This window comes from Salvia hispanica, chromosome 5, assembly GCF_023119035.1.
Source record: "Salvia hispanica cultivar TCC Black 2014 chromosome 5, UniMelb_Shisp_WGS_1.0, whole genome shotgun sequence".
In the NCBI taxonomy this organism is placed as follows: Eukaryota; Viridiplantae; Streptophyta; class Magnoliopsida; order Lamiales; family Lamiaceae; genus Salvia; species Salvia hispanica.
This window is the reverse complement of record NC_062969.1, coordinates 4,824,549-4,842,429: the sequence shown is the minus strand read 5'-3', so window position 1 is coordinate 4,842,429 and position 17,881 is coordinate 4,824,549. Positions and strand designations below refer to the sequence as shown.

The 17,881-nt window shown below is 37.9% G+C and overlaps 4 protein-coding genes across 6 annotated transcripts; 1 reads left to right on the top strand and 3 right to left on the bottom strand.

The window, feature by feature from the left end:
- Nucleotides 1-522: 522 nt before the first annotated feature.
- LOC125189260 (ferruginol synthase-like) lies at nucleotides 523-2,052 on the top strand. The gene is made up of 2 exons (XM_048086553.1): nucleotides 523-1,386; nucleotides 1,450-2,052. The coding sequence occupies exons 1-2, from the start codon at nucleotides 526-528 to the stop codon at nucleotides 2,050-2,052; spliced, it is 1,464 nt and encodes a 487-aa protein (XP_047942510.1). The 5' UTR covers nucleotides 523-525.
- A 1,582-nt stretch (nucleotides 2,053-3,634) lies between these two features.
- LOC125186997 (multicopper oxidase LPR1-like) lies at nucleotides 3,635-6,859 on the bottom strand. Its single transcript, XM_048083493.1, has 3 exons — nucleotides 6,465-6,859; nucleotides 3,974-5,434; nucleotides 3,635-3,899 (listed from the first exon to the last, which is right to left on the bottom strand). Exons 1-3 carry the CDS (start codon nucleotides 6,672-6,674, stop codon nucleotides 3,846-3,848), a joined length of 1,725 nt encoding a protein of 574 aa, XP_047939450.1. The 5' UTR covers nucleotides 6,675-6,859; the 3' UTR covers nucleotides 3,635-3,845.
- A 1,568-nt stretch (nucleotides 6,860-8,427) lies between these two features.
- On the bottom strand, nucleotides 8,428-9,846 carry LOC125186348 (heavy metal-associated isoprenylated plant protein 37-like). The gene is made up of 3 exons (XM_048082700.1): nucleotides 9,686-9,846; nucleotides 9,495-9,570; nucleotides 8,428-9,185 (listed from the first exon to the last, which is right to left on the bottom strand). Exons 1-3 carry the CDS (start codon nucleotides 9,722-9,724, stop codon nucleotides 8,572-8,574), a joined length of 729 nt encoding a protein of 242 aa, XP_047938657.1. The 5' UTR covers nucleotides 9,725-9,846; the 3' UTR covers nucleotides 8,428-8,571.
- A 2,158-nt stretch (nucleotides 9,847-12,004) lies between these two features.
- LOC125187398 lies at nucleotides 12,005-14,259 on the bottom strand. Of its 3 annotated transcripts, XM_048083983.1 has the most exons (4): nucleotides 14,126-14,259; nucleotides 13,802-13,896; nucleotides 13,342-13,613; nucleotides 12,005-13,109 (listed from the first exon to the last, which is right to left on the bottom strand). In XM_048083983.1, exons 1-4 carry the CDS (start codon nucleotides 14,153-14,155, stop codon nucleotides 12,292-12,294), a joined length of 1,215 nt encoding a protein of 404 aa, XP_047939940.1. In that variant the 5' UTR covers nucleotides 14,156-14,259; the 3' UTR covers nucleotides 12,005-12,291. The 3 variants fall into 3 exon arrangements, with proteins under 3 accessions (XP_047939940.1, XP_047939941.1, XP_047939942.1); XM_048083984.1 differs by lacking the exon at nucleotides 13,802-13,896 and having other exon boundaries at nucleotides 14,126-14,245; XM_048083985.1 differs by lacking the exon at nucleotides 14,126-14,259 and having other exon boundaries at nucleotides 13,342-13,587; nucleotides 13,802-13,885.
- Between the last annotated feature and the right edge of the window lie 3,622 nt (nucleotides 14,260-17,881).

Here is a 17,881-nt window from a genome sequence, read left to right as displayed (position 1 = left end):
TTTTTTTTTCATTTGTCTACTAGCTTGAGGAAAAAGTAGTCATATATTCCATGTTAATTTCTTATGATAAAGTGAAATCAATATCGTAACCGTGTGACCATTAATTAAGTCAAATCAAATTTGATTCTATGTCCTATGATATACTCCCTCCGTCCCTTATTAGGAGTCACTCTTTGATCGGATACGAGTTTTAAGAAATGCAAAGAAAAGTTGGTTGAAAAAGTTAGTGGAATGTGGGACCCATTTTTTATATTGGTTTTATAATAAAATGTGAGTGAATTGAGTTAGTGGAATGTGAGACCTACTTACTATTTATGGTAAAAATGAAGTGTGACTCTTAATTGGGGACGGACCGAAATGGAAAAGTGTGACTCTTAATGGGGGACGGAGGGAGTATATAGAAGTAAATGTTGATTTTGGTACTAGTATTATCTTAAAATATAAAATTATTAGTAGTCCTTTGACTTCATCAATAAAAAGAGGCATATTAGTACACAAGTTTGCAAGGGAGAAGAAAAAAAGAAAATGGATTCCTTTTTGATTGGTGTTGTGATCAGTGTGGTGTTGTTGGGTTTAAGGTGGTTTGTATTCCTCCGGGAGCCACGGCCACGGCTCCCTCCGGGACCCAGACCCCTCCCGATCATAGGAAACATGCACCAACTAGGTAAAAATCCGTACGAAACACTGAGACAGCTGGCGAAAACGTACGGCCCTCTGATGTCGATCCGCATAGGCAGCGTGTACACGGTGGTGGTGTCCTCACCGGAGATGGCCATGGAGCTCCTCCAATGCCACGGGCAGGTCTTCTCCGGTCGGGCCGTCCCCCATGTGATGGATGTATGCGAGTTTAGCAAGTTCTCTATGACCTTCGGTCCGACCGGGAAGGAGTGGCGCAACAAGCGCAAGATCTGCAAGGAGATTGTCTTCTCGGAGCGGTGCCTCGAGGGAAGCGAGGCCCTCCGCCAGGAGATGCTGCAGAAGCTCGTGGATCACGTCGGGGCCCACTGCGACCGCGGGGACATGGTCAACATCCACGACGTGGTGTTCATGGCCAACCTCAACCTCTTGCTCACCACAATCTTCTCCATCACCTCCCCGGATACCACCATGGAGTTGAAGAACATCATGGACAATGTTTTCTCCTTATTTGTTCCCAATATCGCTGACTCCTTCCCCATTCTCAAACCCTTGGATCCGCAGGGGCTCAAGAGCAAGGCTGAGTTAAACGTGGCTAAACTCTTGGCCAAATTCCAAGATTTTACTAACGAGAGGTTGGAGAACAGAAGGAACAACCCCAAGAAGCAAGATCTGCTCGAGACGATCATCGATATCACCCAAGGAAACGACTTCAACTTCACCACACAAGATATCAATTATTTACTTTTCGTAAGAAGTTCAATTTTCATTTGCTCTATATATATTATATATATTTTAATTCTATAAATATAGGAATTAATCGTGGGAGGAATAAACACCAACTCCAGCACAGTGGAGTGGATCATGACTGAGCTACTATTCAACCCGGACAAACTCAAAAAGCTAAAACAAGAGATAAAGAGCATAGTCGGAGAGAAGGGGCAAATCCGGGAGGCGGACATGGCGTGCCTCCCGTATCTGCAGGCAGTGATCAAAGAAACCTTTCGTTATCACCCGCCAGGGCCTTTCTCGATTTCCCGGGCATCAGAAGCCGATCAAGAGGTGAATGGTTATATGATTTCAAAAGGGACGCAGATAATCGTCAATTCGTGGTCAATGGCAAAAGATCCCACCATCTGGACTGATCCCGAATCTTTTCAGCCAGAACGATTCCTTGACAACAAACTGGACTTCAAAGGCCAGCATTTCCAGCTCATACCCTTCGGGGCGGGCCGGAGAATATGCCCCGGACTACCCTTGGCAACCCGGATTCTGCAGATGACCACTGCGGTTTTGGTTCATAATTTTGACTGGAAACTTGAGAAAGACAAGGATCATCCGGACCATAAAGAAGACAAGTTTTCGATATTCTTGAGCAAATCAATTCCACTTAGAGCTTTTCCTTTTAAAATTTAAGATTTAATGTAACCATGAAAAAGAATAAAGCATGAGAAATAAGACACAGTACTATAAAAGACACGAGTAATTATATATTTTATTTTTTATCAAAAAAAAAATGCTACCTGACCCGGCCATTTCCTCTTTCTCCCCCTTTTCTTAACTTTAGTAAAAGAAATAAAAAGCATAAATTGAATCCCAAGTCCATAACTTAAATAATACTCCTCAACGAATATGGCCCAATTATTCATTTATTTTCAGCCCAACGCAGTTATAACAAAACACAATCAACAACACTAAAACCTTGGCCTTTCTCTCCATTTTCATTACCGCACGCCTCATGGCTCACTGTCGGAATGTTGATCGCGTTACCAATCACACTCGTCTATTTTATTATTCATAATATCACTCATATGGATAGCAACGATTTTCAAGGTTGGAGCTTTGAGTGAATATTAGAAGAAGAAGAGAGAAAATCTGTGCTTCTTCAATTCCCAGAAACTTGGAGAAAGTTGTAGGTATTTGATTTTAGATAATATGAGTAAAAAGCCATTTTATATCGACCACATTGTCAAAAGAAGAGAGAGTACTCCTATTATTTATTTGTGATGATTTGTGCTTAGATTTACTATCCTAAAGGCTAAAATTACAACAGAACGTACGTTCTATTTATGCACCTTAAGGAACCAAGTAACAGCTAGATTATAATTGTGTTAAAATCAAATTAGTTCATGTTTTGTTTGAGGCGCATTGTAAAATTGTGTTAACGTTGATAGATTGTTTGGAGCAAGTAGGTAACGTGGATAATTGCAAAAGAATTCTCAAACCATTTTTTTGTTTTAAGTTCGATATGTTTTTAGGATGTGAATGATTTATTCAATTCCTTAAAAAGGGGGGGAAATATTAGTCATTATTGAATATTATTGTTTTCGCAATGTATTTTTTTCTTTCCGCTAACAATTATTTCAACATGAAGTGCAACTTTTTCGTTCCCATACAGTTTAATTGTAAAGTTGCGATCATGATCTAGTAGTTCAATCCTTTCGATTACATGCTATACAAAAATTCCATAAATTAATTAAATTAGAAAAATCATTGGAAAAGGTTGGAAGTATGCTTCTGAGTTAGTTATTCTAAAAATGGGATAGCCATATACTCGCAGATAAAAATTGGGCTTCGGCCTTATTTAAACAAAGATTGTATATTTGTTATTGGGCTCCAGGCAGTAGGCCCAACAATGGCGAACATTGTCGATGGATCTTGCAAGCATTAACTCTACAGCCTTTTTCCCTTTCAAAAAAACATTCTACTATATTTTAAAATATAATCGTGCATTATTATATCAACAATTTAGATACATCTTATTATATGCACAGGGGTGTGATCAATTGCTAACTTTCTTAAGTTACTAACCTGCTAACTCATCTATGCAGTGTATTAAAAATGTCAAAACATAATTTTGTTGAACTTCAATATAATGTGTTGATATTATGTATTGACATTTTGATGTCACTGTGTTGACAATTTTATTGATGAGTTAGCAGAGTTAGCAACTTAAATAGTTAGCAATATAACGCATCATATGTATATTTATAAAAACTAAAGTCAATCACATAGGAGCATTTAATATATATTGCAGTTCAAGCATTGGAGAGTGATGCCTTCGACTTGTACTTGAATTTGGACATGAGATATGGAATAGTAATAGTCATTGCTAAATGCTACACAAAGTTACAACATACTCCATCACACTTTAGTTGAAAGTTGAAACTATATCCATTTCCCTCATCAATATTAACACAATACACACATCAATGAGTGAATTTCAATGGTCTCATCATCGCATTATCCTCGTGATCTAAAATCTGCAACCAATTCAATATAAAACAATCATTTAAATGTCCTGAAAAAATATTAGGTAGGAATTGAAGGAACTTACATGACAATGGTACACATATCCCGGCTCAGCAGTGGCGTCGAACGGATATGACTCATTCGAATGAATATACGAAAACCTCACAAATATCTTAGTGACATGTCCAGGCATCAACTTGAACACATTTTTCCACCCCCTCTCGTGGGCAGGAACCTGTCGCTTCCTGCCCGTGGCGTACCTGTGGACCCCACACTTGATCGCGTCGTTGTACTTCAGCATACACTCTTTAAACTCATCGACATCCACCAACTCCGTTTGATCAAGAACCATAAAAAGGCCCAAATGTATGTGCAACGGATGGTTATCCTCCGTCAAATTGATCACATTCCATATCTCAGTGGTCCCCACTTTCGGCGTCTCCGTGGCTGGGGCCTCATAGGGCAAGCCGTTGATGTAGAGATGCGTGGGCTCATCGATGGGGCTCGTGTACTCGTATAACGAGATGTACCTCACGAGCACCCCCGTGGCAGACAGACTTGGCAGAGGATACTTGATCAATGTTTTGGGGATTTTTGATGTGTCAAATTCATGTTTGGATTTGATGATGAATTTCATGACCTTGCTATTTGCTGCATTGACCGGGTCACCGGAAGGGTACGGATATGCTGCATCATTGGTCAATAATACTGATTTTGACTTTGACTTGGAGAAGTCAACGACCACGTCAGCGATCTCGGACGGGGCTAGCAGGAAGGAGTTGACTGTTACCGGCTTTTCAATGTATGCTGAGTCGGATCCTACAAGGATAAATTTCAAACCGTTGTCGAATGAGAAGTTGAAGAACCTCGCATTGCTGGCGTTGATGATTCTAAATCTGTATTTTCTCCGCCTCACGGTCATGTACGGCCACGCCTTCCCATTGACAACAATGGCATCACCGAAGTACTCTGGCTGCCACTGAGGATGGATGGATGGGTTATTCCCCTTGGGGTCCATGTAAATCGAGCCATCCGTGGAGAAGCTGCGGTCAAACACGACCAACGGGCGGTCAAACTCCTCATCATAAGGGAGTCCTAGTGGCAGCTCGAGGCTTGGCTGGCGGATGATGTAGGCGCCAACTAGGCCAGCCAAGAGGTTGACCCTGGTCAACCCCATCGCGTGGTCGTGGTACCATAGCGTGCCTGGGTGCTGCAGATTGTGGTAGTTGTAGGTTTCCCTCGTCCAAGATGGGCCATGGTCCTTGAACCGGGCCGTGAACCATGCACCCGAGTGGCCGTCACTCTCGGGCTCGTCGACGCCACCGTGGACGTGCACCACCGTGGGGATGCCCTTACCCTTGTGAGGTGTGGCTGTTGGGATGGTGGGGTCCCAAGGAAGTATGTGTTTTGAAGGGAGATAATTAGTCCATTTTATGTGAGTGTGAACTCCATGAAGAGCTTCAATTGTAGGGCCAGGGACTGTGGCATTTTCTTTTGTTGTACCATATGCAAAAACTGGTGTTGCAGGTAGATCTCTATGAAATTTCTGCAAATAAAAAAAATAAAAAGCAAATTGTTGCATTTTATCTGCTTTACATGTTAATAAGTGCATCATGAAATGAGAGGTTCAATAGTAGTAGTATAAGCTAAAATCAAATAATTGGGACTCCACCAAATTGCAATTGTGAGATGATATTCCACCATAATGTGTCACACCACATAACTACAGAACATATAAATTATAATGGTTCGAATTCGAATTTATGGAGGAATAAATGATATTAATGCAGAATAGTACTATAATGGCACGGCATTAAATTTTGTTAATGATGAATTACAGTTAACAATTGTTGGACTGTGGTGTATATTATTACTAGTAATTATCTTTCTGGAATTTTATAAAATTGCTGTTGAAAGGACTCATACCAATAAAGAACCCACTATATAAAATAAAAATAAAAAAAATTAAATTAAATGTAAAGTGATAGTGGGAAAAGTTTCCTACATTCCAATTGAATTCACATGCCATGTCTATTTTTTGTTCTATCCAACATACGATTCCATTTATTTAAATAAATAATTTTTCTATAAATCGTATATGTATCTCATATAAAAAAGTAAAAAAAGTACTTTTATCGAGATAAATTAGACCGATGACCTAAGCTCGTGGAATTCAAGTACAGTATATCAGAACAAGACAGCACAAACATAGGAAAATATGTGCACAACTTATAGAAGAGGTAGAAACATAACGCAAGCTCAACTTTACCTATTGAAAAGTATGCCAAAATTGATGAAAATGAAAATTTAGAAGCAAAAAGATGGAGTACTAAATGAAATGGCTTTGTAAAACAGTGGGCTCTACTACTTCATAAAACAACAAGAAAAAGTGGGTCAGTCGAAAAGTCTAGTACAGACTACAAAACGACCTCGATGATTGAATAAATTTGTGTGTACACACTTATCTTAAAAGTTAAATAAAACTGAAAGATGATAATCTTATTTAACAAATTAAATGAAAATCACACACTCAACACAGCCCTATTTGTGCACATTTGAATTATTGGAGAACATACCCATAGTTTGTGATACATTCCAATACTGAGTTTGGTCGGAATCGGAGAAGTATCGGCGAAATCGAAACCTTTGATTCTGGGCATGTCGGGAAGCTCATCAGCAAACATCTCCAACTCTAATGGCTTTATCATTCTATCCTCAGCCCATGCAATATTCACCAAAATTACTATTACCACACTAAACTGCACCAATTTCTCTCTCCCCACCATATTTTCGTTAGATTGTGAAGGATAATGTGTGTGTATGTGTGAGAGAGAAGGATTAGAATAGAAGAAGCAAGGAGAATGTGACAAATGCAAAGATAAAAGTATACTGAAAAAGGCTTTATTTCGGCACTGCTTCGTTGTCTCCGCTTATATATATACTAGTATAAATTTTACAGCTTAATTTAGTAGGAGTACAACTCCTATATTTTTTGTGGAAATATTGAGATATAGAGTAGAATTTAAATTGAATTCCGATGCTTTAAATTGCAGAAGAATCTTTAGAAAAAGATGAGTATGCACACACATACAATGACACAAAGGTACTATATTTACACTTTTCAAAACTTAATTTCATTGTGTTTCTTTTACACTGCCTAATTTGTTTCGTTCCATTGTGTGAGTATTGCTGTTTTTATTGTGTTTCAATGTCAGAGACCATTAGTCTATATATTTTATTTGCTATAGTTTAGGAGTGTGGTAAGTATGATTATTTTTCCGGTGAACATTTGAGGACATGATAACGGTGCCTCACTTTGTATATCATTAGCAAAACTGAGAATATTTAGCAATAATAAATTTAATTGTGACTCCAAATAATTTAACTTGCTTTTTAACAGTTCTGCACACCAAATAATTTAATTAAAAAATTTATTGATAACAATCGAATCCAAATTGGAATACTTCCATACTGATTGTTGCAGCAAGATGTCACTATAAACAAAGAATAACATATTTGCTATATGCGGAATGGATTAATTCTTCTTCCATCATTATTCTTATAAGATATTTTTATGCTTTTTGTAATTAGAATGACGTGGATTTTCATTCTCCGTTACACATTGGAATAAAATGGTTACCACTTATTTTATCTACGATTTGTTGATTTATGAGATGCTCCTAAATCCAATCCTGTCTATTTTGGCTCAAGATTTTTCCAAGAACCTTCCACTTAGACAAAGCAACTTCTAACTATTTTGAGGATCACATACTGTTTTGAATGATTGCAAAAGAATCACAATTTTGATCAAAGTTGGATTTTAAATATGATTTTAGACTTTTAAAACAATTTTGATTAAATAATGTGTACTGTATTTGATTATACAAAAAGCGCATAATTAAATTGGGTATCGTGTACTGGGCTGAAACAGGGGAGACCCTGACGGCATGCCCAGAAAAGCCCAAATATATGTAAATAGCCCAATCAAATAGTAGATTAGTAGAGTACTTCCTCCATTCTATAGTAATAAAGTCATTTTATCATTTTAGTACATTCCATAGTAATAGAAGCATTTCTCTTTTTAGTAAAAGTCAACATATTTTTCTACACTATTTTACTCTCTCTTACTTTTTTTCTCTATCCATCTCTCTACCTTTTTCATTTTCCACTTTATTCTCTCTTTACTTAACTCACCTAACACAATTTTTCTTAATTTCCGTGCCGAAAAGAATTGTCTCCATTACTATGGAATGAAGGGAGTACCTTTTTTCTCTAATTTTCAACGCTAGCTGAATTTTCTATTTATGGTAATCTCCACGTTGATCATCTAACTGTATGTCTTACTTTCATTCCCCAAAATTGTACTACTACAATTTACATGTATGAACAATAACTAAGAACTTTGTGTATGTTAGTTTAGAGTGCTTAATGAACAAGGTTAAAGATATCAAATTGAGCACGTAGAAACGTGATTTTTAAATTTAATACTTACAATAAAAAAAAATGATAAGCAGAATATAAATTGTCTTTTAGCTCTTCCTCAAACACAATACAATAGGAGATGTAAGAAATGAGGCAATAGACTATGCTTAATAGCTAATACTTCCATCTTGACAATGAAACACAAATAGTAGTTTATAAAAACTCACATGCAAAACAGAGAAAAATTCAAGAAAGTCCAAACTACATAACCCTACAACCACCTGCAATCTCATCACTAAACACATGATCACCTCCACCGGTATAATCTCCGCCACCATAGCTGTAGTAATAACCGGTGGTAGGAGGCACAAACGCGCTCCGGTTATACAACATCTGCTGGTATGGGTAACCCCCATGCCGGCTCACTAACGCATCACTTCCATTAGGCTGCTGCTCAAGTACTCCAAATCCCCCATTCCCTTCCATTCCTAAAACACCATTACCATGAAAACCGGCAAGACTCATCATCGCGCTAATATCATTTACACACATGTCGTTCGTATTGGCCATCTGATCATTCCCTTTCTTACCAACCACATTCTTCTTCGTTTTCCCATTATTAGACTTGAGGCGAGAGAGCTGATTGATCTTATTCCTGATCAGCTGCATCTCGTCTTGTTCATTGTTTTTAGGCACGTGCGGTTTAGTGTTGTTCTTGTTTTCTTTGATCAGTTTCGGGGTTTGGTTGGATTTTGGAGAGCAGAGCTCGGCGTGTTTACCGGACTTCATCAGTTTCTTCACAAGAGTTGCGGAATCGACGTTGCCTGAAACACTCACCCTTTGTTGCTCTGCTTCTATCTTCACTTGGTACACACCTAAATCCACCAACAAATTCAATATTGTCCAAATTTTTGAAATACATTAAAATTGCACTGTGTTTATTCAAAACAACTATTTACATTCATAGCAACTAGTGTATTTAGCTAGCTGAATGTAAATAAGGCATATGTTTTTATTAGACATGACATCAATTGAACATAATTAATATTTTTGTTCTTACTAAAAATGTAAGGAAACAAAACATGAAATATCAACAGACAATGTTGCCACACAACAACATACATTATTTAGGAGAGAAATTGGTATAGTCTAAAAAGAAATGATAATGGGAAAGGAGCAAAAACCTTCAATTCTCTGAAGAATTTTCTTCACTTGCTGCTCACATCCCTCGCAATGTATGTTCACTCTGAGCATAAAGGTCTGTAATTAAAAAATATAGAAAGCCATAAAACTTGAAGCTCTGTCAAAAAAAAAAAGCACTACCATAAAAAAGAGGTTAAGCCATGAAACTATTTTATAACAACAAAGAAACTACCTGGATTTTGAGCAGTTTAAAGTCTTCATCTTTAGTCATTTCTTGGGAGGTAAGATCTGCAACAAGAAAAATGAGACAAGGAAATGTGGGAAACTATGTTATCTGCCTTGGCAGAATTAGAGTGAAAGAGAGATAGTGGTGAAATGAAATGGTACTAGTATAAATAGCTATAACTATTGCTAGAGCTCACTTAATAGGTCAACAAATTTTCTCAAGTGCAAATACACACTCACAAGTCACAATATAGAGAAAAGAGTTGGGAAATGGAATTCTATGGAATATTGTACTCTCTCCGTCCCACAAAAGATGTCACACTTGTGGGATGACACATGATTTTAGGAGGTTTTGTTTTGTGTGTTAAATGGAGAGAAAAAATATAATTTTTATATTCATGTGAAAGATAACTTTTTCCAAAAAGGGAAATATGACATCTTTTGTGGGACAAACTAAAAAGGAAAGTGTGACATCTTTTGTGGGACAAACTAAAAAGGAAAGTGTGACATCTTTTGTGGGACGGAGGGAGTATACAGTTAAAATTTGAAAATGTGTGGAACAATTGGGTCTAAGACTGGTCTCTGGAGTTTCGTGAATTAGTAAAGAGTAAAGGTAAATTTTAGTCCTAAACATATGATCAAAATATGAATTTGGTCCAAAACATTTACTTTTTGAAAAATAGGTCCTTAACAAATAAAAATGTTGCTGAAATAGTCCTTTTTTTTACGGTTTCGTCAAAAAACTAACGGTCAACGTTAATTGCACAGTGGCATGAACGTTAGTTTTTTGACGGAACCATAAAAAAAGGACCACTCCGTATCAGCATCTGCAATATTTTAAATATACTATTTTAAATAGCAATGTCTATAAAAAAATATTGTACTCCATATCATGATAGAATCTAATGTACAGATACTATTAAATTCATTCAAACTAAATCGGAAAATTAATTTTTTATACTATTGCTTCTTTGTTTAAATCAACCAATATTAGAATAGTTTGGAATATAAGAAGATGGGTAGCTACAAAAGAGGCGCATTTTGCCTTGCAAAAATAACTTTGGTGCCATTAAATAACATTGTTGGGGTGGGTCATCGGTTTATTATAGGCTCTGCAATAATCAATGCAGCAATGAATGAAAGCTTTAGCCAATCATTTTACATGAATATTTTTTGTTCCATTCCAACAATACTAAATACAACCATTTTTTTGTTTCTCATCATTTAATACAATTAATGTCATCGGTAGAGTAGATTTACCCTATATAGGGTTGCGTTAGTGTGCTAACTAATTTACAGTAATAACTAATAACTTTTAATATCGTGTATTAAAATTATCAACACAAAGACATAATTATATTAATAATACAACATGTAAATTTAAAATGTCAACACAAAGACATAATTTTATCAGCACAAGAAGATTGATAAATTTATGTTATGTTAATGTTTTTTAACATACAAAATTGATGTTAGTTATTAGTTATTACCATAACTTAGTTAATATTTGATCACATACTACCCTATATATATATAAAGAATGATAACGTTGTGGTTGTGGTACAAATGTTATAAATTTGGAAGAAGCATGACTTGCTTTGGTATTGTGGGAAACGTGGGGCAATAAGAGATTGTGCACACGGTGCAATTATGAGTCCTGTGACTGCCTTTCTCATCGAATTTTTTTCACAGATTAGTGAATTGTCGATTCTCAATTTTACAGCTTTTCTCCATTTTGTAACGCAATGCTTATTTAATTATAAGGACAGGTCCAATCCCATATTGAAGAAGACGACATATATAACGTACGAAAAAGTTGTTCGAATTGTAAAGAGGGGGATTGCTTTGGCCCCGCACCGCATCATATCATATGATAACTTGTTTTTCATTGCTTTGTAATTTTATTCTTCAGCTTATGGGGTTTTTCCACTTTCCACTTTTCTTTAAAGAAATCATCTTTTTGCATGGATATCATCTGGTAATGGAACTTCATGTCATTATTTATGCTGTGTGAGTATGGATTTCTCTTGAGACCTATTTGAGCGATGGGGTTTAATCGATAAAAATATTCAAACTTTATCTATCATTTAATTTTACGGGTTGATTGATTTTAAACTTTATTCATCATTTTATTAGTTCATTATATCAATTAAGTAAGTTTTCGTATTGGGCCATAGATATAAGTAAATATTGTAGTATGGAGTATTCTTTTGGGCCGAGTCGGGTTGATGGAGTCGGGACATGAATTCAGGTTATTTGAGGAATTTGTAATTTACATCTTTAAACTGGGTATTATAAGAAGAATGCAAGGGAGAACAATAGGAACTATTAGTAAATAGTAGTAGTATAAATTTATTCTTTAAAATCCCAAATATAAGGTAATTTCACAACAATAAATGTATCTAGCCTGCTCTTTGCATAGAAAAGTTTCAGTGGTAATGTGGTGAATGGCTCTGCCATACCAACACAAGCAGACCCAGAACTAGTGAAGAGCGAAACTTGATCAAAATCCATGATGAGGAAAAAAGAATTAATGCTCTGCTCAGAAACCTCCCCTCTCACACTACAAAGTTTAAATGAATGACCGAATCAACTGGACATGAGACACTTCGCTTAGCTCCATCTTCTTCGATCCTCATCCTCGTCGACAGGGGTGTACCACGAAGGCCGGCGCTTCGCGTTGCTCAACCTATAGTTGAGGAGAATCTCTTCATTCGAGATGGCCCTTGTAGCCACTAGAACCAGACTCCTGATAACGGGAACATCTGCAACGGTGCTGCTTGATTTCCATGACTTGAACCAAAAGGTTCCAAACTTCTTCATACTTACTTCTTGCCCGCCCCCAAACGGGACATTTGGGATGTAGGTTCTCATATTCTGCTCAGTTAGAGGGAAGTCATAGGGGCATACCATTACATTAGGGAGCGCATCCTTCGATGGATGGTTCGCGAAATGAGCGAAAGCAAGTGGATGTCTCCTTTCCAGAACAGCTCCTGTACCCCCAGCTTTGGAGCCATCTAGTGGTTTACTGAGCAGCTTCCACATCCGATCCGAGCCATCTAAACCACCTTCAGCATTCAACCCAGGCTGTGGAGCACCTGACCCGCTCCACAATTCACGAGCTTCACCACCAGTACCCCAGGGCTGCGCATTTATCACTGTTCCATCATATCTTGTGATCAAATAAGGGTTCTCTAAATCAACTCTGGGGTACCCGGGAATGTATCTGTAATATGCAGGTGAGTATGTGATGCCAGGGTAAAAGGCTATTACAGCTCCCACATCAGCTTCACCATCCAAAAACAAACCTTGGCCAGCATCCTTGTGTTGAATTTGAGACGGCTTGATTTCAAGAGTGTAGTCAAGGAGATCCTTCAGATTTTGTGAAACCTCACAACGCTTTATCATCTTCGTTTCTGGCACAGCCATGCCTGAGTACAAAGTCATCAAATTTGGAGGTTTACACGACAACATCACTCAAGTGGAAAAACACTTAAATGCTATCGGATGACTCCAATGGACTAAGATTATTAATTCATAAAGATGTCCTAAAACTCCAAATAATACATAATGAAGGACTGCAAGAAGCTGTGAGATTCAAACTTCAAACTGCTGAAATTTGATAAAAAGAAATATTTGATGCTCGTTAAGAATGTTACTCACTGGGATTACGATCCATTGGTGTGGTCCTGCCGACAGCAAGACCTAGACCACTACGTCGAGGGGCAGTTTTTGCTTCCGATGATGAGTTGGGAGTGTTCGCCATCCGTGGATCAGGACGAAGAATGTCATCCATATACTTGCAGAAAGTACTTATTTGTTCGTGAATGTTTTCTTGAACTTGCTTCTGTTGCTCTTCCAGATTGGCTTTACTTGCCATCTCAATGATTTCATCTGCATCAGCTTCTTCTGCATTTTTACCCAAACGGTTGTAGCTGACAGTAAACCACATTGCAGCAGCAACAAATAAGCCAGACATAATTCACAATAAATATAACATAAATCACAAATTTTCAAAAACTCAGAAGTGCACAAGCATACAGTTAAGCTCACTGATTATTAAACTTATTGGCATCAACTTTACTCTTAAAAATGCTAGCTCAAGATGAGAAATGGTATTCACCATGTAAAAAGGAAAAGTTTGTTCATATCGGCTTCAAATTGAAGGTGCCTTCCATGCTTAGCAAACGTAGGACTTTTCGCAAGCACCTTGACTGCCTAAATGAAGCAATTAATCACACAGCAGTTCAGTATAAATGAGTGGTAAAAAACGACATAGATATGAATATTGAGTTGAAATCACCAAATATAAATGTCTTTTTTTGCAATTATATCGGAACATCGGCTCAATTGGATGCTAATGCAAGCGATTTCTTCAACTACAGTAATGCAGATCGATAGAAATGGATATCGTGATCGTATACAAACGGGATCATAGGAAGTTTACCTCTTGAAACTTCTGAAATAGAAATGCCATGACAGGAAATTTGTTGCAGAAATTTGAATGAAATATCGGTTACTACTGCTCAGCTTTGGTTAACCTGAAATTTTGAAATTAGGGGTTTGGGAAATGAAAAGTCAAAATTAGGGCATAGACATTGGGGGCAATTTGTAGCTGACTTATTGTAGGAGTATTATCTATTTGATGAATAAATTAAATTACTACACTTTATTACTTAATTAATTTGTTTGATTATATAATAATAATAACAATAATAGTAAATGATAAGAATAACATTTTTAATTAGTTTGGATGAATTGACAAGCTAAAAGCAAAAGCAAATAAATAACGACATTTTAGAGCATTTCCAACAGTTTCCCTAAAACCTCCCTTATTTCTCCCTAACTCCTGCCACATCAGTGCCACATCAGCACCATAATTTATCCCCAGTTTTTAGCCAACTTTTAGCCAACTGTTCCAATGGTTTCTCCCATATTTCTCCCTTATTTCTCCCTAACTCAACATTTCATTTTTACATCATCACTAATTTAATTGTTTTATTTTTGTATATATCTCCTCGTCGGACTGAGAATGAGAAGATGATTCAGAATTCATTAAATATAGATGGAGAGAGAGAAAATAAATGAAGAGAGAAAAGGGATGAGGATGAGGAGAGAATGAAGAGAGAAAAGGGATGAGGATGGGGAGAGAATGAAGAAGGTGTGTATTTATAGGGGGGAAATTAAAAAAAAAACAAAAAAAATATTTATCGCCGAATTATCGCCCACGGTGGTCGGCGATAATCCGGCGATTTTTCGCTGGTTGGCGATAAAACGGGAGGAAAACTCGCCGAATTATCGCCGACCTCTCCCATTGGTCGGCGATGACTCGGCGATAGACGGCGAAAAAACGCCGACTTTTAGCCGGCACCATTGGGAGTGCTCTTAAAGTAATGATTTTTTTTACAAAATATCCATTTAGTTTAGAGCACTCCCTATGGTGCCGGCTAAAAGTCGGCGTTTTTTCGCCGTCTATCGCCGAGTTATCGCCGACCAATGGGAGAGGTCGGCGATAATTCGGCGATTTTTCCTCCCGTTTTATCACCAACCGGCGAAAAATCGCCGGATTATCGCCGACCACTGTGGGCGATAATTCGGCGATAAATATATTTTTTGTTTTTTTTTTTTTTTAATTCCCCCTCTATAAATACACACCTTCTCTTCATTCTCTTCCCATCCTCATCCCTTTTCTCTCTTCATTCTCTCCTCATCCTCATCCTCATCCCTTTTTTTTATTAATTTTCGTCGTTGTAATGTTTACCCGTGTTTAATACAACGAACTTTATTACTATTATTTGTTTTGTCTTATAAATTAAATTAGCTAGCTTTATTATATACAAAAATAAAACAATTAAATTAGTGATGATGTAAAAATGAAATGTTGAGTTAGTGAGAAATGAGGGAGAAATAAGGGAGAAACCATTGGAGCAGTTGACTAAAAACTGGGGATAAATTATGGTGCTGATGTGGCGCTGATGTGGCAAGAGTTAGGGAGAAATAAGGAAGGTTTTAGGAAAACGGTTGGGAATGCTCTTACAGACATTTAGTATAAAGCTTAAATCTAAGTGAAAGATAATTTTCACTAGTTTAAGATCATAAAATGCACGGAGTATACTTTTTCAAATATACTACTAGTACTACTAAAGTACTAATATTACTCCTTACATTTGTGTAGATAACAATTAGCCAAATTTTAATTAATCCGTTATAATTTTCTTATGATCAATTTTATCTTATGTGGCACCTAATATTTGTATTGGATTCGGATGCACATCTATTTTGATTTCTTTTAAATTTTAAAATATACTCCTATATTTCTTATTAATAAATCAATGCTCAAAACGGGAAGCCCAAAACCATCCACGTAACCAAAGCGAAACAGAACGTGTATAAGAGCATCCACAATGGCGGCTAGCGCACCGGCTAGCCGAACCATTGGGACCACCTAGCGGCAATTCGGCGTAGAAATCGGCGAGTGCACGCCTATTTCCAGGCGCTGGCCGATGCGCACGGAAAGGACTACAGCGGGGAGGAGTGCCGGAAGGGGTGGGAACGCATCAGGGCCGTGGTCGGCCGATTTTCGGGGTTGTACGCCAACGCCCTCCGCATGATGCGTAGTGGACAGACTGAGGAGGACTGCCGGAGGATAGCGGAGAGTCAGTTCCCCAAGTCGGGGGTTTATAAGGAGTTCACCTTCTGGAACTGCTATGTGGTGCTGAAGGACTCCGAGAAGTTCCGGGCAGGGGTCGACGCTGGGTGGCCGAAGAAGCAGAAACTGAACTATTCCGGCGATTACAGCGGCGGCAGCAGCGGCGGTTCCCACGACCTCCCCCCGGATTGAGGAGTTTCCATCCCCTCCATCGTTTGCGACCCGCACTCGCCCGATTGGCCAAAAGCGGGCGCAACAGGCAGCGAGCGGATCTTCCCCCTATCGCCCCAGGAGGTCCAGTCGACAGTCCCCGCCCCCCACCCGCGCGTACACCTTCTTCTCGCGACAAAAAACGCGGGAGCAGATGTACAAGGTCTTCCAAGATTGGAGGGCTGCCACTGACCCCACGGAGAAGAGGTTTCTTCACTCGATGCTCGATAGCATGCAGGTCGATTTGGATGTCGCGAGGGCACAGATGGGGGGCTCAGATGCCACCGATGTGGAGGTCCCGAGTGGCGGCGGCGACGATGATGAGGAGTAGAGAGAGGCGGGGCTCGTGTGTGGAAGCCCGATTTTTTTAAAAAAAAATTTATGTACTTTTTTTTATCTATGTACCTTTTTTTTAATGTAATGAATGAATTTTTCCGTGTATGTCTCGTAAATTTAATTTCATAATTTATCGTAAATTTAATTTTGTAAATGTAGTTGTTTTTTAATTATTTTGCGGCTGGCCTTAGGCTAGCCTATTTGAGTAAAATGGTGATGTGACAGATGGATTTTTAGTGCTGATGACATGGCAGGGAGAGAAAGTGGCTGGCATATGGCTGCCCTATTTATTATGGATGCTCTAAGGGCCTGTTCATTTTAGTAGATATGGATTTGTGAGAATAAAATCTAATCCAGATTTGGCACTGTTCAATTATGATAATTAATGAAGGTTTAGGGTGTTCATTTTTTTCGAAATGGATCAAGAAATGGTCTGCATGAATTTATTAATATATTCCAACATGGGTAGTGTGAGTGTGTGACCATAATACCACCGCTTTTTCTATGTTTTCAGAGAATTCAAAGGGTACATTAGTCAATTTAACTCCATTTCTTGGCTCAAGCTTCAATGCAGATTTGAAAACCACGGTGTGGAGCAGAATTGATTTAAGGGTGTTACACAGCCCAACAGTGCGGGCCTTCCAATTCTGATCGGGCTCTCCAGATATATTCAATGAAACATGAACATCATTTAACAGTTAGAAATCACCCTATTTCTTATCATTTCTAGGAACTTGAACACGCCCTAAGTCTAAACGCAGCACATTCATCATACTTCCACTTTTTTCCGTTATTTAGGCTAGTAATGCCATTTTCATTTTAATTCAGGATGGCAGATAAAAATACTTATATGAGAAAAGCGCGTATTCAGTTTTTACTTTTCTTTCCTTCTTAGAATTAAATGATAAATATATCATCAAAGTGAAAAAATTGGAAAAATTCAAGATAGCATGTGACAACTATAAATTGCAAATTTGTTGTGGATGGCGCCTCTCCACCTACATTGAT